Source organism: Heterocephalus glaber, unplaced genomic scaffold, assembly GCF_053883595.1.
Source record: "Heterocephalus glaber isolate CG9 unplaced genomic scaffold, H.glaber_assembly_v1.0 deba00001481, whole genome shotgun sequence".
Classification (NCBI taxonomy): Eukaryota; Metazoa; Chordata; class Mammalia; order Rodentia; family Bathyergidae; genus Heterocephalus; species Heterocephalus glaber.
Genome location: NW_028258317.1, coordinates 31,381,108 through 31,405,671, shown reverse-complemented (window position 1 = coordinate 31,405,671; position 24,564 = coordinate 31,381,108). Strand labels below are relative to the sequence as shown.

General features: G+C 37.5%; 1 protein-coding gene across 5 annotated transcripts; it reads right to left on the bottom strand.

Annotated features, from left to right (window-relative positions):
• Window positions 1-216: 216 nt before the first annotated feature.
• On the bottom strand, window positions 217-22,465 carry Hacd4 (3-hydroxyacyl-CoA dehydratase 4). Of its 5 annotated transcripts, none has more exons than XM_004838346.3 (7): window positions 21,892-22,253; window positions 20,802-20,905; window positions 18,151-18,278; window positions 12,197-12,309; window positions 10,731-10,837; window positions 7,685-7,810; window positions 217-587 (listed from the first exon to the last, which is right to left on the bottom strand). In XM_004838346.3, exons 1-7 carry the CDS (start codon window positions 21,927-21,929, stop codon window positions 508-510), a joined length of 696 nt encoding a protein of 231 aa, XP_004838403.2. In that variant the 5' UTR covers window positions 21,930-22,253; the 3' UTR covers window positions 217-507. The 5 variants fall into 5 exon arrangements, with proteins under 5 accessions (XP_004838403.2, XP_021108568.2, XP_087039544.1 ...); XM_087183418.1 differs by lacking the exon at window positions 217-587 and adding an exon at window positions 22,331-22,465 and having other exon boundaries at window positions 596-7,810; window positions 21,892-22,081; XM_021252909.2 differs by lacking the exon at window positions 7,685-7,810 and having other exon boundaries at window positions 21,892-22,271.
• Between the last annotated feature and the right edge of the window lie 2,099 nt (window positions 22,466-24,564).

Here is a 24,564-nt window from a genome sequence, read left to right as displayed (position 1 = left end):
GACACAGGATTTTGAAAGATGTTAATTTCACAAGTGAATCTAATGTTTAAGGTGGATATAGAGTTATTAGTTCTGCAGACAATTACGTTTGTCTACAAAGTGTGTCAAAGTTGTTCCAGACAACTGCAGAACATTATTTTTACGATGTTTCCCTCCCATAGATCTGCTGCTGTTTGAGTACTCTGAAATGAAAAAGAATACATGTAATTCAGGTAATAAAGTTTGGTTTCTCAATTTAATTGAACTTATTCATCATCCTTACAGGAAAATAATCATACTTCACACAATATAAATGTAACTTGTATAAAATCCATAGCTTTGATGAAGCAGGGTGTACAGAGTGTATGTCTTGGGAAAAAAATACTATTGTCACCTAGATTTTTGGAAGGTAATTATTTAATGTCATGGCTTTTTCTCTAGTAGTATTTTTCCAACAGAATCCTTCCTGTTTTGTATCTGCTACCACTGAATCCCATCTTTTCTCATGTCACATTGGAATGCTGTGCTTCACATTTTCTTTTTAATGGAAAAGACTCTGAGGACGTCTCTTCTTTCTGAGTAAAGATGACTGTAGGTAAAGTACATACCTAAAGTGGAGAAAAAAGTGGCAAAAGTAAGGTAGGTTGATTAGCTAGGTCTTTGGAAAGAACCATGGTTGTATAACAGTGCTGCCTGAATTCCACGGACAAGACAGATACAAGGGAGATTGAAGAAGGAATAAAGAAGTATCCAGATTTTATTCAGAAATAAGTAAATCAAACTCTCCTATCCTACTATTTTAAATACAGGATTTTTTTTTTCAGGGTAGCTCTCCTCACTGCCTCTATACTGTTACATTAGTCTTTTCTCTATTATGTTCTTAGGTCTGATAACTTATTACCTTCTAGAGATAATCATCTTGAGGATTGGTGAGGGTTAGACCTAAGGAAATTTAATAAAGGAAATCTTTTCCCCAATTTTCTGCAAAACAGCTAATAAAAAAAATTTTATTAGCAGTTTTACTCTTTAAGGTTCTCTATGAATTGTATTATTCTTTTAAAAAATTCATTAACCTATTAGTTGCACATATTAATGGGATTCAGTGTGTTATCTCCATACATGCAGTGTGCACTCAGCACATCCAGTCACCTCCACCCTTGCCCCCTTCCCCCACTGTCATTCTCCCAGTACCCTAGGAATCACTTTATTTTCAGGTCAACTTTTTTTTAAATTTCCACATATGAGAAAGAGGTGGTAGTTTTTTTGAGTCTGCCTTACTTCACCTAACATGATGTCACCCTGTGCCTTCCATTTTTCTGCAACTGACAGGGTTTCATTTTTCTTGATGGCTGAATAATAATCCATTATGTATATATACACCATATTTTCTTTATCCATTCATCTGTTGGTAGACACCTAGGCTGATTCCTAATCTTAGCTATTGTAAGTAGTGCCACAATAAAGATAGTAATGCAGATATCTCTTTTGTATGCTTACTTTATTTCCTTTAAATATGTAGAGTGGGATTGCAGAAGTATATGGTAGTTCTGTTTTCAGGGTGTTTTTTTTTTAGGTACTTCCATGCTGTTCCCAATAATGGCTATACAAATTTATATTCTCACCAACACTGCATAAAGGTTTCTTTTTCTCCACATCCTTGCAACCATATTTTGTTGCTATGTTGTTTTATAATGGCCATTCTAACAGGGGTGTGATAGAATCTCACTGTAGTTTTGCTTTGCAGTTTCCTGATGGCTAGTGATATTGAGCATTTATTCATAATTATTGGCCATTTGTATTTTTTCAGTGCATGTGCCCATTTTTAATTGGGTTACTTGTTTTGGTTAAATGTTTTTGTGTTTTTTTTAATTTTTGGTACCAGGGATTGAACTCAGGACCTTGAGCTTGCGCCACAGGCGCTGGAACCACTGAGCTAAACCCCGGGCCCTAGTTAAATGTTTTTTGAGTCCATATATTCTGGATATATATTCCGTTAGATGAATAGCTGGAAAATATATTCTCTCATTCTGTAGGTTGTCTTTTCACTCAGTTCTTTTGCTAAGCAGCTTTTTAGTTTAATGTAATCCCATTTGTCAAATTTTGCTTTTGTTTTCTGTGCTTTTGAGGTCATAGTCAGAAAATCATTGCCATACCAATACTGTATCTTGAATTGTTCCCCTCATGTTTTTCCAGTAGTAGTTTCAGAGTGTCAGACCTTACAAAGTCATTCATGCATTTCTAGTTTATTTTTGTACAGGGTGAGGAGTCAGGTTTCAGTCTTCTGCGTGTGTGTATCCAGGTTGCCCAACACCATTTGTTGAAGAGGTCATCCCTCCTCCAACATTATCTTTTTGGGGGGCAACTTTGTCAAAAGACAGTTGGCTGTAGATTCATGGGGTCATTTCTGGTTTCTCTATTCTGTCCTGTTCATCTCTGTGTCTATTTTTATGCTAATATCATCCTATTTTGGCTCCTTTGAGTCTTTTTGCTTCCATATGAATTTTAGGATTGTTTTTTTCTAGTTCTGTTAAGTATGTCAGTGATATTTTGATAGGATTGCATTGAAGCTGTGAATCAGTTAATATGACCACTTTAACAATATTAATTCTTCTGATCCATAAACATGTGAAGTCTTTCCACCTTTTAGTTTCTTCAAGGTCTTTCATTAGTATTTTGTAATAAATGAAGGTCTTTCATTTCCTTAGTTTATTTCCAAGTACTGTGTGTGTATTGTAAATGAGATTGCTTTTATTATTTCTTTCTCAACAAATTCATTATAGGTGCTGGGCCAGGGATTTAGTTCAGTGGTGCCACTGCCTGCCTGAGGTCCTGAGTTCAATCCCTGATACAAAAAAAAAAAAATCATTATAGGTGCCTAGAAAAATTACTGATTTTTGTATACTGATTTTATACCTGCTATTTACTGAGTTAGTTTATCAGTTCTAATAGTCTTTTCATGGAATCTTTACGTTTATCATCAAATCATCATCAATTTTATGTTTTTCAATGTAGCGAATCATCATGAGTTCCTTCCATCCTGTTTGTATGCTTTTTATTGCTTTCTCTTGCCTAATTTCTCTAAATCTTACAGTAATATATTGAATAAAAACAGTAGGAGTGGATACCCTTGATGTGTTCTTAGAGGAAATGCTTTGTTTCTCCTTATTCAGTATGATGCTGATTATGTTATGTGTAGCTTTTATTATGTTGAGGTATAATTCTTCTATACCAATTCATTCAGGACTTTTATCATGAAGCAATTTTGAATTTTATCAAATGTTTTTTCTACATTTATTGATAAATCATATGGTCTTATCCTTTATTCTATGTATGATATACTATGTTTATTGATTTGCATATGTTGAACCATACTGGCATCCTGGAATGAAACTGACCTGATCATGGTTTATGATTATTTGGATGTGCTACTGAATTTGATATGCAGTTATTTTTGGAGGATTTTTGCATGTATGTCCCTCAAGGATATTGGTCTATAGTTTTCTTGTATTGTTATGTCCCTGGTAACAGGATAATGCTGGCCTAATGAAATGAATTTTAAAAGGTTCCCTCCCTTCCAGTGCAATGGAGTGATTTGAGAAGAACTGGCATTAGTTCTTCTTTAAAAGTTGGGTTAAATTCAGTGGTGAAGCCAACAAGCCCTGTGTTTTTCATTGTTGGAAGAATTTTTATTACTAATCCAATCTCTATCTGTTGCTGTGCCATTCGGGTTTTTAATATCCTCTTGTTTCAATTTTGGTAAGTCACATATGTCCAGAAATGTGTTTATTTTTTGCAGATTTTCCAATCTGTTAATATATAGTGTCTCAAAATAATCCCTAGTGACTCTTTGTATTTCTGTGGTAGTTTTTTTTTTCTCCTCTCTTATTTGGAGCTTTTTTTTTTTTTGTAGTCTAGTTAAAACGTTTGACAACTTATCTTTTTGAAAAATTACTTTTTATTTCACCCATCTTTTGTATTTTTAAGTGTCTGTTTCATTTATTTCTGTTCTCACCTTTCTTTCCTTCTGTTAATTTTGGGTGTAGTTTTCTCTTGCTTTTCTAAGTCCTTGAGTTGTACCATTAGGTTGTTTATAGGAAACCTATTTTTTTTTTTTTTTTGGTACTGGGGATCAAACTTGGGTTCTTGCGCTTGTGCAGCAGGCGGCAAAACCACTGAGCTAAATCCCCGGCCATGAAACCTAATTTTTTATGTGGAGTTATTGCTACAAACTTCTTAGTGTTGTTCTTGTTGCATCCCACATATTTTGTTGTGTTTTCATTTGTTTTAGGAAATTTAATTTCCCTTCTGACTTTAATGACCCACTCTTTGTTCAGAAGGGTATTGTTCTGTCTACAGGTGCTTATAGGCTTTTTATATTTTCTCTGTTCATTCCATTGTGATCAAAAAAGATACAATATGATTTCATGTTTTTTAAAAATTTAAGTCTTGTTTTATGAACTAGTTCAGTGATGGCGAACCTTTTAGATCTTTCAATGATACAAACAGCCTGCTGTGGCACGCATTGCCATAGGTTCACCACCACTTGACCTAATATATGGTCTGTTCTAGAGAAGGCTCCATGCCCTGATGAAAACAATGACATTCTGCAGCTATTATATTGAATATTCTGAATATGTCTGTATAGTTTAACTCTGATGTTTCTTTGTTGATTGGGGGTGGTGCAGTTGGATGATCTATTCATCTAGAGTGGGGTATTGAAATCTCATACTTAGTATATTGGAACCTATCTCTTTAGTTCTAGTAGTGTTTTATAAAGTTGGGTATGCTTTTTTTAGGTGAAAATCGATTTCTAGTTATCATATCTTGAATTGATCCCTTGATCATTATTTTTTCCTTTTATTGGTACATTTTAGCTGTACAACATAATGACATTCATCATTGGAAATCTGCACCTTTACATACTCTCTTGGTTCTTATTTTTCCCCCTTCCCCTACCCTCCCTTCAACCCCTCCATCCCTCCCTATTTACAAAGACTTTATTTCCATTTTTTTGTTTTCTCATATTAATTCAATTCCCCTCTTTCCTTTTCCCAGCCCCTCCTACTTCCCCTCCCCTTTGCCCCTTTTCTTCCTATTTCACATTATCTATTATACCTTTTAGTCCTTATTTACACATTCAGTTTCTCATGCTAGAGAAACTATTCGGTATTTACACGTGTGTCCTGTTTATTTCACTTAAGAGTATCATCTCAGTGTGCATCCATTTAGCAATAAATGTCTCTAATTTCTCATTTTTGATGGCTGAGTAGTACTCCATTTTATTAAAAAAACCACAATTTTCTTGATCCAGTCTCCAGTTGATGGGCATTTGGGCTGTTTCCAAGTTTTAGCTATTACAAACTGTGCTGCTATGAACATGGGTGCACATATATCACTGTGGTATGATTCTTTTAATTCTTTGGGGAAGATACCCAGTAGAGGAATAGCTGGGTCAAATGGGACTTCCAGTCCTAGTTCTTTAAGGTATCTCCATACTGATTTCCACAGTGGTTGCATCAATCTACACTTCCACCAGCAGTGGAGCAGTGTTCCTCTTTCCCCACAGCCCCGCCAGCATTTGTTGTTGGTTGATTTCATGATAGCAGCCATTTTTTCTGGAGGTGGAATCTCAGCATTGTTTTCATTTGCCTCTCTCAAATGACCAGTGATGTTGAACATTTTTTCATATGTTTATTTGCCATGTCTCCTTCTTTGTGTGAGAAATGTCTGTTCATTTCAGATGCCCATTTCTGGATTGGGTCTTTAAATTTGGGAGGTCTGATTTTTTAAATTTCTTTATAGATTCGAAATAGTAGACCTTTGTCTGAGGGACCGCTGGTGAAAATTTTTTCTCACATTGTGGGTTGTCTTTTCACACTGCTGGTGATTTCTCTTGCTGTGCAGAAGCTTTTTAGTAAAAAGAGATCCCACTTGTTGATTGTTTGTGCTAGTTCACGGACAACTGAGGTTTTGTTCATAAAGTCTTTTCCTACCCCAAAGTCTTGAAGAGTTCTACCTAATCTCTGTTCCAGCCGGTTCAGTGTTTCTGTTTTTATATTTAGATCTTTAATCCATTTTGATTTTAGATTAGTGCATGGTGAGAGATATAGGTCTAGTTTTAGTCTTTGGCAAGTTGAAACCCAATTTCTCCAGCACCATTTATTAAAGAGACTGTCTTTCCTCCAGGAAGGGTTTTTGGCTCCTTTGTCAAAGATGAGGTGGCTGAGTGTGTCTGGAGTTGTTTCTGCATCTTCTAATCTGTTCCACTGGTCTTCAGGTTTGTTTCTTTGCCAGTACCATGCTGTTTTTATCACAGTAGCTTTGTAGTATAGTTTCAAGTTGGGCATTGTAATACTCATGTAATGCCATGTCTCTGTTACCTAGAATTGCTTTTGCTATTCTGGGTCTCTTCTTGTTCCAAATGAATTTTTGGATTGTTTTCTCAAGGTCTATGAGATCCCTTGCTCATTATATAGTGACTCTGTCTCCACAGTTTTTTCCTTACAATGTATTTTAAGTATAGATACTTATGCTCAGTTTATCCATTTTATTGTAATATCATTTTCCATCCTTTCAATTTTAGCTTGTGTCTTTAGTGGTAAAATGAGTTTCTTATAAACAACATATTGTTAGAACTTAATGTTTTAAGCCATTCAACCATTCTGTATCTTTTAATTGGAGAACTTAGTCCATTTACATTCAAGGTCCTTAAAGTACAGACTTTCATCTCTTATTTTGTTGATTTTCTTCTAGTAGTTTTGAGCATTCTTTTCTTATTCATCTTTGTGGTTTAATGATGTATTATGTTTGGTTCTTTCCTTTTCTATTTTGTGTATGGACTCTTCTAGTGGGACTTAATACTTTCATATGCTATCATGATGTAATTTTTCTTCCATTTCTGGATGCAGGACTTCCTTTTTCTTTTTTGGTAATGCTGATCTGCTAGTCATGAATTCCCTGAATTTTTGCTTAAGAGGTCTTTATTTCTCCTCACTTCTGAAGGAGATGCTTGCAGCAGAGTAATCTTGGTTGGCAGTTATTTAAAGGACTTAAAATACATCATTCAATTCCCTGCTGGCCTGTAAGAAATCAGTAGGCCCAAGTCTGAATGGTAAGAGTTTCTAGTTTCTCTCCTACTGATTTCCAGTTTTCTCCCATGACCACTCACCTCAGAATGCAGCTATTCACCTGTTGCTTTGGTTTGTCACTGTTGAGGAGCTGGTGCATGCTGGATGCCTCTATTCAGCCTTCTTGAAATCCCACCCAACTGTAAATTTTTGTTTCATAAACTTTGAGTCTTTAGCACCTACTCCTACTTGCTTGCTAGGAAGAACTAACATGTAAGGCCAAACAGGAAAAAATAGATATAAATGGGAAAATTAGAAATAGCCAGTCTTGGTCAGTTTGACACGTACTTTGTTTGTAGATAGCTGTGCTTACAGTCAAAACTTATGTATTTCATACATAACGCAGTTATATTCTCTCATAGTAAAATTGTTCCTGACCATACAGTGAAACAGCGATATATTTGATCCTGTGCTGCCTTGCCAAAAGCATTATAACTTGTAAATGTTTTAATAGCACAGTCTAGTTCATAGTGTTAGGCTTCCTCTTTGGTCTCTCCCATGTTTACCAACTTGTTTATTAAGACAGCAGCATAAACCAGCAAGAACAGGAAGAATGCAAAAACAAGGCAGCCATTTACCTATAAAGAGCATCAGGAGATACAGCTTCAGCACATAGGGCAAGTAGATGGCTAAGTCCAAGGGCAGCTTGGTCGAGTAAGTGCCAAATGATTCAAAATAAGGCAGCGATTGATAGATGGCAAATGCTGTTTAAAGGGAAAAAAATCATAAAAATTTCCTTTCTTGTTATGGGGATATGTATATATGTCTCCGTAGTAGAAGGAGATTTTGACTTTGACAATGACAGTTTTTTGATGATTGCTAAAGCCTTTACCTAAAGCTGCAGTTTGGTATAGAAATATGATTAAGTTGGCGAGGCTGCTACAGTAATTTGACTTACTACATTTTTACATTGTATATTTTATATTTTATATTATGCTTACATGTAAAGACTATAGTATTTCTTAAAAGGGTTATTCAAAATACATCTGTGCCCATTGCCACAAATAGCAGTGATAAATCAATTTGGAAAATGCTGCACATATTTTCATTTTGGAGTGGCACAATACACATTGAATACTGAAGTAGCAATTCAGAGAAGTTCTTCCATACCATAAAGAAACTGGTATCACCTAACTTTTGGAGGAAGGGGGCAGTACTAGGGATTGAACATAAGGCCTTCACGCTCAGCTAGATCCCCAGCCATTTTTAGAGTCAGGGTCTCACTCAGGTAGGACTCAAACTTGTCATCCTCCTGCCTCAGCCTCCTTGTCCTGGAATTACAAGCTTGTACCACCATACCTGGCTCACCCAACATTTTATCAATGTGACTGGCCTTGGATTATCATCTTCCTACCCAAGCCTCAGTAGTACTTAAGAAAAAGGCTGAGGAATTCTGTGAGAAATGCTGGCCTAAAATATTTTGAGAGTAGAAGCTGATATCAGATAGAGAGAGAGGTTCCATGAAATTGCAACCTGTGTGTAGATTTTTGACGATAGTGCCGTATGGTTATATAAGATATTATCATTAAGGTAAGCTAAGTGGAGAGTACATGGGAATTTGTATAATTTTGCAACTTCTTGTGAATCTAAAATTATTTTTTAAGAAAAAGAAATGGAAGAAAAGAGCCCACAAAGAGCTTGGGCACAAGCAGCAACAGTACGGGACCTGCACTGATACAAATTTGCCATTTAAGATTAATATGACTATACCTAAGTCTCTAACATTTCATCATGTAATTAGTTAATTGTGTTATTCATATGCACTTTATCAGATGGGAAAATTAGTTATTTATAAATTATTAACTTTATTAAGTTATTAAAATTAATTATCAAAAGTTAAGCAGGTTTCTTAACTGCATTTTTATATTGCAGAATATTTGAAATATAGAAACACAAAGATAAAATTACGAACATTCATTGTTGACATTTTGTCATATGCTTTTAGATTCTTTTCTGCAGATACCTTACCTTGCAATTATACATTTATAAATCTAATAAAAGAATATGGATTATATAGCAACCATATAAGAACATGGCTTTCCTAGAAAAGGGTAGGCTTAGAATTCATGAGAATGAAAAGATTTACTATATACATTCATTCCTTATTTTTAAGAAGGGATTAGTCATAGTTCTACCTTACCCCTTTATATAATCTTTTTATTTTAAATTTTTATTAATTTTAATTGACAAATCATAGCTACACATTTATGGGGTCCAGTGTGTGTTTTGATATATGTTTAAAATGTGGAATGAGGAAGTCAAGCTAACATACCTATCACTTCATTTATTTTGGATAATGGGACATTTGAAGTTTACTCTTAGTTATTTTGAAATACACATTTACTAACAACAGCCATCCTACTGTGAAACCTCAAAAATGTATTCTTCCTGTCTAATTCAAACTTTATATCCTTTGCCCAATATTCCACTGTTCCCTTTATATGTCCTTTATAGTATTTTCATGTAACAAAGGAATGCACTTAATGTTTATATGAGTAAGGTATTTCATTCTATTAGTACATTTTTATAGTACTCAATGTTTACATTCCTTGTGGAATGTAAGATGTACATAATACATCTTAATTCCTTTTTTCTTAAAAAAAAAAAAAAGGGCAATCAGCTTTTATGGGTTTTCAGGATTATCCACTGAATTCTCTTGACAAACTCTACTCCAAAATTTTTCCTTTTGGAAAATTAAAAAAATTTTTTTAATATGATTTAATACAACCAAGCTCATTTTCTCTGGTCAACAATAGAAAATACGTTTTATATTTTCCCTTAGTTACCTTAATATGCTTCTTTTTATACCTTCAGTTTTTAAAAACTTTAATCGTGACTTTCAGAAAGCTCCCTACCAGTTTGTCAAATCCACTACAGAAGGAACCAGATAGTCTCTAAATATCCTCAAGCTCTTTGAAAATTAATGATTTTAATTATTTGATTTCAAGTTTTAGGTTTATATTTAGGATATGTAATTAGATTACTTCATGCTGCAGCCAGTAAGTCATCTGTGTTTCTTGAGCATGTCTACTAGTGCATAAGAAAGGAAGGGAGCAAAGAAACAGATATATCCCTGTACCTTCATGTGTCCTAAAAATCTAATCAGGAAAATGGTCATTAGTGAGAGATCATACAGATATCTAGTTACACCCAATATAGGCCCTGTTGAAGACCCATTCATGATGCTGTACTAAGGGGAATTATCTTAATTGAGAAGTCAAGGAGCACTTTCCTCAGAAATGACAGGCTCAATGGGAGATGGTAAGTAGACAGGAAAGTCTAGCCAAATAGAACTGAAATTCTATGCATTAAAAGTAAAAAGATACAGAATTTCTAAATACTTAACCCCTCTTTGGCAAGTGACAGACTCAGGTTAAATGAATTATGCCAAATGCATACAGACAGTTAAGGGCTTGGACTTAGTCCTTATTTCTCATCCAATGCCTTATCTATTGTACAGAGCTTCTTCTCTCTCCAGCTTTGCTTCTGAAGGTTTTGCTTTTTTGCAGCAAGGGAAATTGCCAGGAAAGATATATTGAGTAATATCAATTTAGTCATCAAAAAATTAGTGAACTATTACCACTACATGGCTTTTGTCAGTCAGCAACACAGCTCTTTCCTTACCTTCAGCAAGAACACACAGGGGATAAATGGGCATCCACAGTGTTTGACTGAGCCATGTCAGGACCGAATACGATGTCCCTGTGACTGCCAGCATGCTGTGAGTGTACCTGAAAGGAAACAAGGGGCTCACAGACATCATTTCCTGCTGATGTCTGGGAAATAACAGAAGAATACACCTTATCACATAATTAAATACAGGGATAAAGCTGGAAAAGTGCAAACTGTGCAAACTATACACTTTATTTCCTATAATTTAAGCAAGAGAAGAGGTTTAAAAAGTGGTGGTAGGGACCCTGTCACTCTGGCTTATCTCATGGGGTGCATCATAGATAATTATAGGGTTGAATAGAGCAAAACTATGACTGCCTCACGAGACATTATAAGTTTCCTTGATTAATGACTTCAATTTTATTTTAAAAAGCCAACCTTATCCTATGCAGCAAGCAGTTAGGTTTTTTTTAAATTGTCAGTATTTCAGGAACGAATTTACTAAAATCTGATTTCTAAATTCCTGTTTGGCATCCCTCAGTATCTGTAGTTGTTCCAACTTATATGATCAGTTATAAGAACTGGCTTTGGGAGCTGGTTTGGGGTAGAGTAGGCAGTTTTAAACCAACCAGTGTAAAGTAGTAGACAAAGCAATCTACATATTTTTATTTATTTGAATAGGCCAGTGACTCTTAGGTTTCAGCATCCATCAGAATGACTCAGATGGCTTCTTAAAGCACAAATTGCTGGGTTTACCCTCTCTTCCCTGAGTTTTTGATAACCTAGGTCTGAGGTAGAGCTTGAGAGTTTGTATTGCTAACAAGTCCCAGGTGAGGGTGATGGACACTACCCCAAAGAGTCACGACTGTTCACTGAGCAAAGGGGACTGGCTTACATCACTGCTTGGAGAGGACAAGGCACCTCTCATTGTAAAGATTTAGAGTATGAAGGAAGCTGAAGACTATCAGGAGCCAGAGTTCCTGGGTATTCCACAAAAGAACTTGAGTTAGTTAATTGAACCCACTGGAATTATATACAAAAGTGGAGGTGGAAGTGCATTTTTTGTTCCAGTGATGATATCCTATTTTAAAATATTCTTTAATTCACAGAAACCAACTTAGTAAATTCTGACAGTGACATAATGAAAGTCTTGCTTTGCTTATTAAAGCAACATGTACTGGAGCAATCATAAAAAAATGCCTTTCATTAGCACACAATGTGAGGCTTACTCCAAGTTGGTGTTACGCTGAAAGCCTGAAGGCATTGATTTGCCTTGTAATACCATGATACGTTTTCATTATCTTTGACAGACTCATCCTGGAAAGCACTAAAAAACATTCCCATATCGAGATAAAATAATTGGAAAGAGGTTATGTTTTTCTGTCTCATTCAGAGTAACCAAATATAAGGAGCTATTACTGGTTTCAATGTAGAAAGCAATTTGGCCCCCCTTTTAAGATATTAGTTTGCGTTCTTACCTGACCATATCCAGTAGATTCCAAAAGATGAATAGAACACACACCACATATTTTTCTTGGATTTCGTCTTGACTAGTGATCACCACAAAAAGGATGATTATTCTCTCTGTGAGCTAACAAACAGTAAAGTCAAGAATTAGGATCATCTGTTAGAGCATGTAAGTAATTTTCTAATTTTTAAAACCAGAGCTGCTTTTAAAAGTATGCTTTAGCTGGAAATATGTGTACTAAATTATTGACAATAACTATCTCTGAAAGAGCTGGGTTATGGATAAATTTTATTGCCTTTCTGTTTTTCTGTACTTGCCAAAGTAATATAATGAACAAAAGCATTTTTTCTTAATTAGGACACTTCCTTTCTTCTTGCCACATGCACATATGTTTCTGTTAATTTTGGCAAGCTTTTATTCAGTTTTCACTGTGTATTAGGTTCTATAATGAAAGTATCCTCCTTGCTCCAGAGAGGGTAGCAGTGGTGTGAGAAAGTAATGACAGCATATGGGACCACAGCAGTCTGGGTTACACACAGGACCACAGGTGAGTGAGAGGGCAGCGTATTAGCTGGATCCTGGAAAATGGATAGAGTTTGTAGTTTGGATATGAGAAAGGTCGTCCAAGGTAAGGGTATAGCCTGCGCAGAGGGAGAGGTCTGAAAATGCAGGGAGGCTCGAGAGACTAGAGGGCAGAGAAGCGAAGGATAGGAGATGAAATTGAAAATGTGCTTGTGGGTGAGTAGTGAGGGTTTTGGGTGACAAGATGAAAAATTTAGATTCCATCAAAGAGAGAAGCCATTGTAGCTTTTTTTTCAGGGTGTAATATAATCCCAACCTTCATAAGCTAGTGGAAAATGAAAAAATATTTAACATTCTTAGAATGTATATTATATATCCCAAGTCAGCAAGCATTTACCAATCACTGAGAATTCACACATTTTTGGCTTACCTCCAATTATTAGGCTCAAAATACAATCCTCTCTCCCCATTGTAAATATAAAACTTGTTATACTAATGTTCTGTACATTCTATACTTTCGTGTGTTATAGAAGGACATTTTATTTTGCTCTCAGACAAAATATATTTGAGATTAAAGGAATATATAAAGGGATTGCTTTATATTTTTCAATAGCTATCTTTATTTTAAAAGCTGATTAAGGAAAAAAATACTGGGTTAATCTATGTCAGAATCATAGGCTGTTTGTGTAGAAAAATCCAGGATTTGCCAACAGAAGGCCACATGATCAGAAGTTCACATGTACAAACTTTATCAGCATACTTATGACCAAAGAGGTGAGTCAAGAAGACCCTTGCTTAGCGAAGGGGAATCAAGGTATGATTCAAACCTTAGTCGATCTATAGAAGATATCTACATAGCAGGGTTTTTTTGGTCAGTCTTTCCAATATAATACCCTAGTTTATTGATTTAATTCAACAATTTCTGTAATGAATTCTACTGAATTGCAAGTATAATTACTGAATGGTCAACTTCACTGTCATGACAGCAAGCAGCCTTTAAATACAAAATCTAAGCAGCAAAGAAGTACTGTCTAACCTTGCACTTTATCAATGCCTGGTAATTAGGAAAACCTATGGGGTTTTTTTCTTGCTAAAAATCGCAAGAGATACATATACATGAACACATGCATACAACACACCTTTCAAATTACACTCTTAACTACTGAAGAAATGTAGCTCTTACTAAGATAATATCTAGAGTCCCCTCCAGATAAAATGTTCTGATGTTAGCCCACTGCACCTTTTTACAAATAAAGATTTCAGGAGACAGAGAATTTAAGTGATATGCCTAAACAAGTGGCAGGCTAGGAAATACATATATCCCAGGTCTCCTGACCTCCAGAGCTGTAAAGTATCCATGATGTCATACAGCTCTTAGTTGATAAGGACAGAAGGAAAATTTTCCTAAAAGGGAGACTGGAGCTGCACAGTGAAACTCACTGTATCGAAAGTCATCAACTGAGGTCTGCGGCTGTTAGTGATGGATTCTCAGTTGCATAGAAATCAGTAGTTAACAGTCCCCCAAACCACAACACATGGACATACATGTGGATATGTGAAGGCTCCTTCCATATACAATGTTGGCCTAATTAACAAATTATCTGATAGTTACTTAACTAATTTGCACACTGAAGGTCAATACAATGAGACAATTTAGGAGATACTCTTGAAGTGGATAAAAGTCAGTATTTATCACTTACTTTTTGCTGGGTTCTGAACTTACATCATTTCATTTACTCTCCATAATGGCCCAAAGAATTAGGTGCTGTTGTTACTTATCTGCCTTTTACAAAAGACATACATTTTACTGAATGCAAGTGATTTTTCTACAGGCCTGGTATCAAAATCTAGGCAATGTTATTCTTAATCCCTTGTCTAAAATACTAAGACTTTTCTACCTTTATTGCTTTATGGTCTACTCCAGAACCTGCCATCCAGGTGACAGTCTGTTTTTTAAAAGAGCTTCTGAAAAATCAGTCCTTCCAACAAGAGCCTCCTTGATTTTCTAATCAACACCAAAACAATTTTGAGGAAAAGACGTTTTAAATATATTAATTTTATTTATATGATAACTTGATTAGTTAGAGCTTTACACTTGGGAAAACCTTGTCATTTTTAACAAATCCTTAAAAATATAACTACCACTAATGAAGGGTCTTGTAATGTTGCAACTTATATAGGCATGATATAATATATAGTAATGATATAGTAAAAACCCTATAACTTTGGCCATGGTAATAATGTGGTACACTTAAAAGTATGGTAACTATAAAATAAGAATACTTTGCATTTTTATGTTCTATTTGGGAATCTTCAGGTTAATTTATAAATGACAGTTAGCACTTATAAGATATTGAAGAGGTAAAATGATACTTCAACTTTAGGGAGACATTCTAGAATCTTACAAACAGTTTTAATTCAAAGACTTATTTTGAGAACTTCAGAAATATAAAATAGAAAACCACCAACTACTTTCCTCTACAAGACAAAAGCATTTAAATAATACATTCTAATGTATATTTATCTATAGAGAGAATTATACATTCTAATATATACCTTTATATATATGGGGGAGGCATTTGGCACATAAAAAGCCCTAAATAAATATAAGCTAGTAAGAGAATATACAATGCAGTGATTAGTATATTTACAGGAAAACCATTTTGTGCACAGATAATAAAGACTACCAATGAATAAAAGTCAGTTTTAGCATTTGTAGAATTATCCTATGAATATAGCTTTATACTTAATCACACTAAAGAACTCCACGGATTAAACGCAAAAAAAAAGAAAAATCTAAAATCTTACCTTTAGAGTGAATTATACATGTAATTCATTCAAGGAGGCTTCAAACTTTGAAGAACTTTACCACTCAATACTATATTCAGCAATTTTATCTCAATAATAAGGCCTATTCTCAAAGCAAAACTTGAGAGAAAAATCTATATGATTTTATGGAAAATTCAGAGGATTATTTAATGTCTAACAATGCAAATAAGCACTTCCTTCATAGCTAAATAGAAATTGAGTTTTCTTAAAAAGGTTTAAGGCACCCTTTGAGAATTTCTTCAAATTTGCTCTATTTAGAGTCTGTGACTGAAATCTTTGGAGTGATTTTTGGTAAAGAGATCCCCATTTGCCCTTCTCAGACGTAGGAGGTGATACCAGCAAATATAAAAATGGTTCATGCAAATTTCATAAATGAAATTTTGTAGGCACAATAACTAATGGGTAATAATTCCTAGTGTTTGGATTTATAAATTTAAAACATAGTATAAACATGTAAAATGCAAGACGGAGAAAAACTATTACTCTGAGGGTTTCTTAAAGGTATCATCTAACATCATTTTTAATATGATTCTTTGGGACCTTCTGTTCACTTTTCACTTAAAAATTTAAAATATCAAAAGTTTACTATATTTCTACCTATAGTTTTAATTGGCATGTAATTTTAAAAAAAAATGGCAGTCTGTAAATAGCTATTCGTTTTATGGTTTACCCTTTCCCCCAGTGCAGGGGTGGCAAACCTACAGCATGTGTGCCACAACCGGTTGTTTGTATCATTGAAAGCTCTAAAAGGTTTGCCATCACTGCTGTAGTGTATAAAAATTAAAATATATACCTGTCTGTTAAATGATTATTGTCTCATAGTCAGTGAGTGTTTTTGTTTTAGCAATTGCAGTTTTAAAAATTCATAGCTTTTTCCTTGGTGTCAAAATAGAGATGTGAATGTAAAAAATGCACAGGACATAAACCTATCCTTTTCATGTACCCGTCAGTACTTGATACATGTGATACTAATGTTCAACTAGCTAATCCATTTCTACTGCTAGCTGGAATTATTTATCATGCATGGTATTTTGGAAAACCAGTTCCCAAAAAGGCAATTCCATTGTGGCTTAGCAATCTCTTGAAGGTAACAAGAAAGTAACATCACAATTGTGTGGGCATGGTTTTCAGGCTCTTTGAAAGCAGCTGGACACCAGGCATCTGTCAAGTTACTGTACATACAGTCAGCTGTGATTGCCATGTGAGTAACTCAGCTGCCCTAACTATGGTTTCTTCATTTAAAAATGTGGAGACAGGAAAACCAAGGATGGTTACACAACCTGAGAGTTTTGTTTTGTCATTTTAAAGCAGAGGCCTCAGAGTCATTTCATAATGAGGGAATTATAATTGTCTGCAGAATTCTAAAAAAAAGGAAGGGGTCAGAAAATGAAACTTTGGACTGACATATTTTTGAAGCCTTTCCAACACCACTTCTGAGAACCATAGAAAGGATAAGTGAACTAAAAAAATAGCAGTAAAAGCTCCTATAAAAAAGATAAAAGAGGAACCAAAACAACCACAAAAAACTAATAATCAGAATAAGAAGGGTAATTGTTTCTTCTAACATGGTGATCCCTGATTTGTTAATCCTCCCAAGGAATAAAGACTTAAAAATCAATTGCATTAAAAAAAAACCTATGAATAAAAAGCGTCAATGTATATTTGAAAATGTTTTCCCATGAAATGGAATTAGCCAATTTAGTCTAAAAAAGTTAAAAATCCTTAAAAGTATAGCAAAAAAAAAATTGACAGACTTTAGATAAATTTGATCATACTCCAAGTGAAATAATTCCATGTGACAGAATACAGTTTTCATTTAACCAGGGTTAATTCTTTCTTGAAAATTAGGAATGCTGGTACTGTATGCACTTTAATTTTTTTCAAAGTACAGCAGATGTTCAATAAATTGTAAATACCAATAAATTTATTCCCAAATTATATGTAACTTCTGGGACAGTTCTGTACCTCTTTTTATTCTGTGAGGACATGTTTTAGGAGTCCAGGTCTGTGTGACTCCCAAGTCTTAGATGTTACACTAGATAAACAGAATCTTCCTTTTCTATTTGTATTCAGTAAAAACTTGTGGAATGAGCAAAAAATGGTTGGGGAATTTTCTATTCTTTGGATAGGGATAAAGGAAACTTTTGACAGTTTTGTGTTTTAATCATCTACTCTTTGCCAGGTATCGTGTGTTGGATTTCTTCCTGGCCACAGCCCAATGGTTGTAGATGGCATAATCTCACATCAGTAATCAGAATCAGAGGACAGGGCATCAAATCCAAGTCTGAGTGGCTTCAATCCTATGGCTTTCCATTGTCTTACATTACCATGAGCAGTGACATTGAGTGTGGGAGGTAGCCATGAAATATTCTTCCAGGATAGGATCAATGCAGTGCTCAGATCAGTAAGCCTTACTGCCTTAAATGTTTCCCATCCACTATTCTTACTGTGCAGTGTTTGGGAATAAGGTAATTCTTCTATGTAATGAATTCTTAGCAGTGACTTAGGGCAAGAGTTGGCTTTTTAATCGAGAGGGGCTGTAAAGAGAACAAAGTTAAAAATTAAGCATCCTATAATAGTAGTAGTAATAGTAATAATGTGATTAAAACCTACCTGCAAAAACCTTGGGAAAAGATGGTTTGATTCAATGCCAACATATATGTGCAGCAACTCCAAGAGAGAAATGGATTGGCAAAGTCGCATGACAAGTCCAATAGTATAAAAAGTATCTATCATTGAATCTGTGGATTAAAAACACATATAGTAAGTAAAAACTAGATCACAGTTCCTCTATGCAGCACTTGAGATTATATATGTGAAAATTTTTCTAGTCTACAAGACTACTAAGAATGGAATGCAGAGAAAGCACTTTATACTGTAGCAATTTTAACTGACCCTCTCTTCCAAAAGTAAAAAGTCTTTATATTCAAAGCTGGAGTATTACCCATACATGAGATTATAAAGCATTCCCATATAAAAGTGATCTATAGGAATCTAAACCACCTGAAATACAAATAAGTTGAAGGCGAACTTGTTAAAGCTGCTGCACTGCTCAGCTTTTCCAGTGATTACAGAGAAGCTTTATGGAAATGACATTAAGTATGCCATGATATCAAATGCCAAGTGCATCTAGCATTTGGTTCCTATGCATATTTGGCTAATGCTTTCTGGATTTGTGTTTGTTTTTAACACTGATGTTGGGCCTTGATCAAAATTTACAGAAGTTTACTGCAGAGGGCCCAATGAAATACTACCCTTGGGCTGGGCTGGGGATTTAGCTCAGTGGTTCCATCGTCGCTTGCCTTGCAAGCACAAGGACTCGAGTTTGATCCCTGGTACCAAAAAAAAAAAAAGAAATACTACCCTTGGAGCTGAAACAGAAGGGGGAGACAAATGTTCCTTTAAGTAGGTTAAATGTGTTGTCTATCTTTTCTGCCTATCACTATCTTTTCTGCCTATCAATCACTAATATAACAATTGGTCAAACCCAAAGTAAGGTTTTCTCAGCAGCAACCTAAGGTGGACACTGTTCTCAGCACCTCCTCCTCACAGGTGATTCCTGAAAAACAGAAAGTCCACACTTTTCATCAACTACCTGCATCTGCTGGAGCAGAGCACTATCAATTCCACGGCTCTGTGACAGAAGAAGGTAGAAGGCATCAAAATTTCAGGGTTTTAGGTTGCTGTTGAGCCACTTAAGTCATACATTGACTCATGTATTTTGCTGAGCCCCCATTTAGTTGTTCTCAGTCTCCCTTTCATATGCTTCAGTTGTGTTTCCTGAATAATTAGTACTTCCATAATTAGGACAGCAGGGTAACTAGGAAATGAGGGCTGGAGGTGTAGCTCAGAGGCCCTGGGTTCAATCTCGAAGCACTGCAATAACGAAAACCACTGCTGACTAAAGCAACTTTTCCCATTGGGAAGGTGAAGCAGCATCAGAGTTTTTGGATTGGGATCCACGTCATGAGTGATGTGTTGGATCCACACAGCCTTAGCCAGCTTCCAAGACTTAGAAGTGATGGCTTTTTTCCCCTAAAAATATAAAGAAAAATTTCCCATCGCCTGTTTTTCTCTGCTAGAAAAGTCTCAATGCTTCTAGTTAAAAACCAAGCTGTAGTTTGTAGTATGAACGTAGTTTGAGGTTATGAACGAAGGTGTAACTTGATCTGTAAGAAGTACTGCATGTTTTCTCATGTAGAATCTTCAGGAAAACTGACATGAGTAGAATGGGGACTATTAAGGAAGGGTAAGGGGCCCAGGTGAGGAAAATGAGGATACTAGTAGGCACTGGGGAGGGTAGATACAATCGAAGCATGTTTTATGCATGAATAGCAATGTCATAATGAAACCCATTATTTTGTACAATTAATGTGTACTAATAATTATAAAAAATTTTTTTAAAGAATTTATGTGTAGATTTTCAGTAAGAAAACAGTTTAGGGTACCTTGGAAGTAGATTAATTTCCTTAAGATACAGATGTCTGAATTGATGAGCACAGCATGGATTTTTCCAGATATATTCTACATGTTTTGTTTTTAGCTGAAATCAGCAGTTGCTCAAATTGTCAAGTCACCCAACAGTTGTAAATTGTGATGACTCTTACTCGTGGGGATAGAACATGAAAAGACTGTCATTTTGACAGTCATTTAATCATTTCATTTTTTAAAAAACTGGAATGCTCCTTTAAAACAGCAGTTTTACTTTTTAGGAAACTGGAGGAAGCTGATGACTTGTGTCATTATTACCAACTCCCATGGAGATTATCAGTCATCTATCTACCAAGGGTATCATTTACACTTAATCCATAAAAGGGTCAAATAGTGAGTGTCCTGGGAGAAAAAAGTTTGTCATTCACTCACTAGTAGTCTCCAGTCACCCTAAACCTGGGGAATAAACACTTGAAGAATTTGATTAATTCCTGATTACTCTGCACAGAATGTTATATTGGAGTTTATAAACACACCAAATTTGCTAGGATTTAGTGCAAAACCAAAAAGGAATGGTGAAATGGCACTATCTCAATGATAAGTCTACATTTTCAGGGCAACCTACCTAGTTTGGCAAAAGCCAAATTCTTTTCTCTTATTCCACATTTTCTCTTAAAGATTTTGGTTTTTCAGTGAGTATGATTAATGGAAAATATAAGTTTTAGAGAAATGAAGGATGTTAGGTGAGCTTCATAGAAAAAAATTTAAATTAAGCAATAATATATAGGTGAAAACAAGAATTCAAAGTTAAAAATAAAGTTTTGAAGATTTACCTTTTCCAAATGAAAAGAATCTGACTGTCATGTTTGTAAATATCCAAGAGTGGCCACAGAACTGGATTAAATAATAGATGAAAAGATAAGCATTCTTCATATACCTATTAGAAAACAGGAAATGCCATTGATTACTTCTTTTGTACTCATCTTTTCATCATTATACACGTCCTTTCCTGTACTCATCAGCCCGAGCAAATGAAGCCTTCCAAGTGAGCCCTCCTCGGCTGCCACCCCACATCAGACTTTGAAGGAAGCCACAGCACCGTCCGAGGTATCTGCTCAAGTGAATGTATTTGGTTTGCTTACGACAAAATACTTCAAAACCCACTTTTATCTATAATAAAATTCTATTCTTGTGGCTCACCAAGGGGAAAAAGCAGTAACTGCGAAGACAGCATCAAATGGTTTTGGATCCGGAGGGACAGGCTGGTCAGTATTACCCCTGTGGTTCAGCCGGCCACGGGCGGGACCAGCGGGCTTGGCCTGTGCCGGGAAGCGAGCAGACCTGCGTCCCAAGGGCGGGCACCTCTGTGCTGGGCGCACCGACTCTCGGATGCAGCTCGGTTCCTCGCCATCGCCTCCTGTTACATTTTGCAAAGGCAGTTTCCTTCCTCACACACGCAGAAAGCAGTTTATGTAGTTACTGAGCCAAAAAAGGGAAGTTAAGCTAAGTTTAAGAATGCGCTGTGGTGGCTGGAGATGACCAGGTGGCCGGGCAGGCGCGGCCGAGGGGTCGAGAGGCTGATGCGGGAGGACGCGAGCCGCCCGCCGGTGCCCGGTCCCCAGTGAGCCATGCGAACCCCAGGGACGAGGCTCGGCTGAGGCGGGCGCCGGCAGCCAGGCGCTCCTACCCGAGCCGTCTCCGACGACACTGACTGCGGGGGTCCGAGGGGGGAGCCCTTATCGGCCCGCTTGGGAGCCCCGCGTCCCCGGGGCTCGACCTCGGCGTTGGGGCCTCGACCTCCGCGGCGGGGCTCGACCTCCACAGCGAGCCAGGCCGGGCCTGCAGCCCTCGCTTCCTCGGTCCGCCCGAGAAATGCCCTACTTCCGCGGCCGCCCAAAGCCGAGCCCCGTGATCCCCTCCTACCTGGGATGCAGCCGGGTGGGCCGCGCCGCGCGCCCCATGTAGCCGCCGCCGGGCGGGGCCCGCGCAGCCGAGAGGGCGGGGCCGGTGCTCCGGGTTCCAGGAAAGCCGAGGCCCCGCGGCGGGCGAGCGGAGCCCGGCTCCCGTCGGGTCGGCACCTGCTGAGCGCCGCGGGAATCAGCGCGCCCGAGCCCTTGGGAAGGAAGCTTGTGTGGGTGCCACTCCTGCCGGCCTGGAGGAGGCCGGGGCGAGGCTGCAGGCGGGGCTCCGGCGCTTCCCCAGAATAGAGATTGACTCCTCCAGAAACCCGTCCTGCCCCTCTCCGCCCCGGTTTTGACTGAAGCTCGCCAACCCACTTTATTTGTCCCTTAATCACCCCACCCCCTGCCCGCCACCCCTAAACCTGCCCTGACCCCAGGGCAGGGCTTCGCCTGCCCCTTACTTTCCCGGCAACATCAGGGACTTCTGCCGGCTGCTCTGTCCCCATCAGGGTAACGTGTCAGCGGTGGAAAACAAAAAGCAAGCCAGGAAGGCGCCTATTTCGTGGAACAGGGACACTCCGTGCAGTTGGAAGTACTGCCCCCTATCGTGTGGATCAGGAAGCCGAAGATTTAAAAAATGTTGTTACCACGGGTCACACCGACTGATAAATTAGAACTTTAATGGTAACATTTTCCTCGTTAGAGCCTAGTTTTCCTTCTCATAGTCCAGTCCTGCATACACCGCTCCTCGGCATCTCTCACCTCCACCCGTCCCGTCCCCGCCCAGGCAGGGATTAACCTCTTTCCTGTAGTGTCACCAGCCGCTTCCCAAGCTTGCTCAAGTGGTTGTAAGCACTGCCTCTCCTTGGATCTTCATTCGCTCCTTTCCACCACCTTTCACCACAGTTTAGAAACGTACCCGAGCGCTCTTGCCTTAGAATTAAACATTTTATTCTTTCTGCTCTCAGAGTAATTATTTCGTAACTCCCTGCCTGCCATCTCCCATGATCATATACTTGGTGCGTTCCTTGACATCTCCTTGTTCCATGACACCTTGCAGGGCAATTTCCCAACTCCTGGAACTGCTCAGGACACCCCTAGTCCCCTTCCTATAACACTCTGCTAAATGACCCCATACGCAGTCCTCGTCCTCACTTTTAGGGAGCATTTAATCCGAAGGGCAAATTAACAGTTCTCAAACACTGGCAGGTGACCCATTAATTACCAAGACCACTGGTGCTCAGGGGCAAACGGGGAGCCAGGAAGCCCCAGATCTGGGGTGGGGAGCAAAGGGAAACGGAAACCCATCCAGAGGAAGTGACCCGAACACAGCACCCACACCCTGAGCTTCTTGGCGGGTCAATGTTTCACCCTTTTACCTCGCCCCCGTTCTGCATGCTCTCCTACTACTTCTGTCCTTTCTGTCCCTCTGGGTGGCCCCCTTCTCAGGTCTGCCCTTGGTCATATTTTTCGCTTGTCACTATGTTATCCTTAAGCACAGACGCCCACCACACGTACTTTTATTACCTTGCTAACAACTTCTGACTACAGTAATTCCTTGGTACTCCTTTTTAATTCATTCTGGAAAGCATGACACGTGCCAAAACCAACGAGTACAGAACAAATTTTTCCCATTAGAAATAATCTGTGAATAGGAAGAAAAGGGGCAAAGGGGAAGGAAGTGGGAGGGCTAGGGGAAAGGATAGAAGGGAATGGGATTAATATGAGAAAATGGAAAATAGGAACAAAATCTTCATAAATAGGGAGGAATGGAGGGGTTGAAGGGAGGGCTGGGCAAGGGTGAAAAATAAGAACCAAGAGAGTTATGTAAAGGTGCAAATTCCCAATGACAAATGTCATTATATTGTATACCTAAAATGTACCAATGATTAGAATGAATAATCGATAATGCAAAATAGGAAGAAAAGGTCCAAAGGCGTAGGGGTAGTGGGAGGGGCAGGGGAAAGGAAAGAAGGGAAAGGAAAAATGATGAGAAATGGAAAAAATGGAAATACAGTCTTTGTAAATAGGGAAGTGTGGAGGGGGTGAAGGGAGGGCTAGGAATGGGGAAAAAATAAGAACCAAGATGCATTATGTAAAGGTACAATTCCCAATGAGAAATGTAATTGTGTTGTATACCTAAAATGTAGCAATAAAAGAATTTAACAACAAAAAAAGAAATAATCAGTGAAAGTTCCCTCCAGAACTTTCACATTTTACTGGACTAATATCAGCCTTTTACTGGCCTAATATCAGCCTTTGATTCTGGATAACTACTTCTGAAGCCAATGAGTACCGAAGTGCAACTGCATTATCTGCAGCCCTCCTTCTTTTATGAATATCAGCTCTGCTTCTAGATATTTCTTCATGAAACTCCTATTGTTATTACTTTCCAGCTAAAATAAGCTTACTGTCTTTCTTCTCAAATTGCTGTCTTATTTCCCGCAGGGAGATCACCATTTTCCTAGCCACATGGGTTTAAAATATGGGAGACACTATTGATTTCATTCTTTGAAGATTGCCTACTGGTGACTCACATTCCACTTTATGTCTGATTGTTCAGTACCAGGGTGAAGAGTAACTAGCCTTTCTCAAATCCATATCATAACTACACTGACCGTCCTATAGCATCGTTTGAGTTACATCTTTCTCCTGCACAAAAAGCTCCTTTATAATTGCCAAATAAAAAACAAGC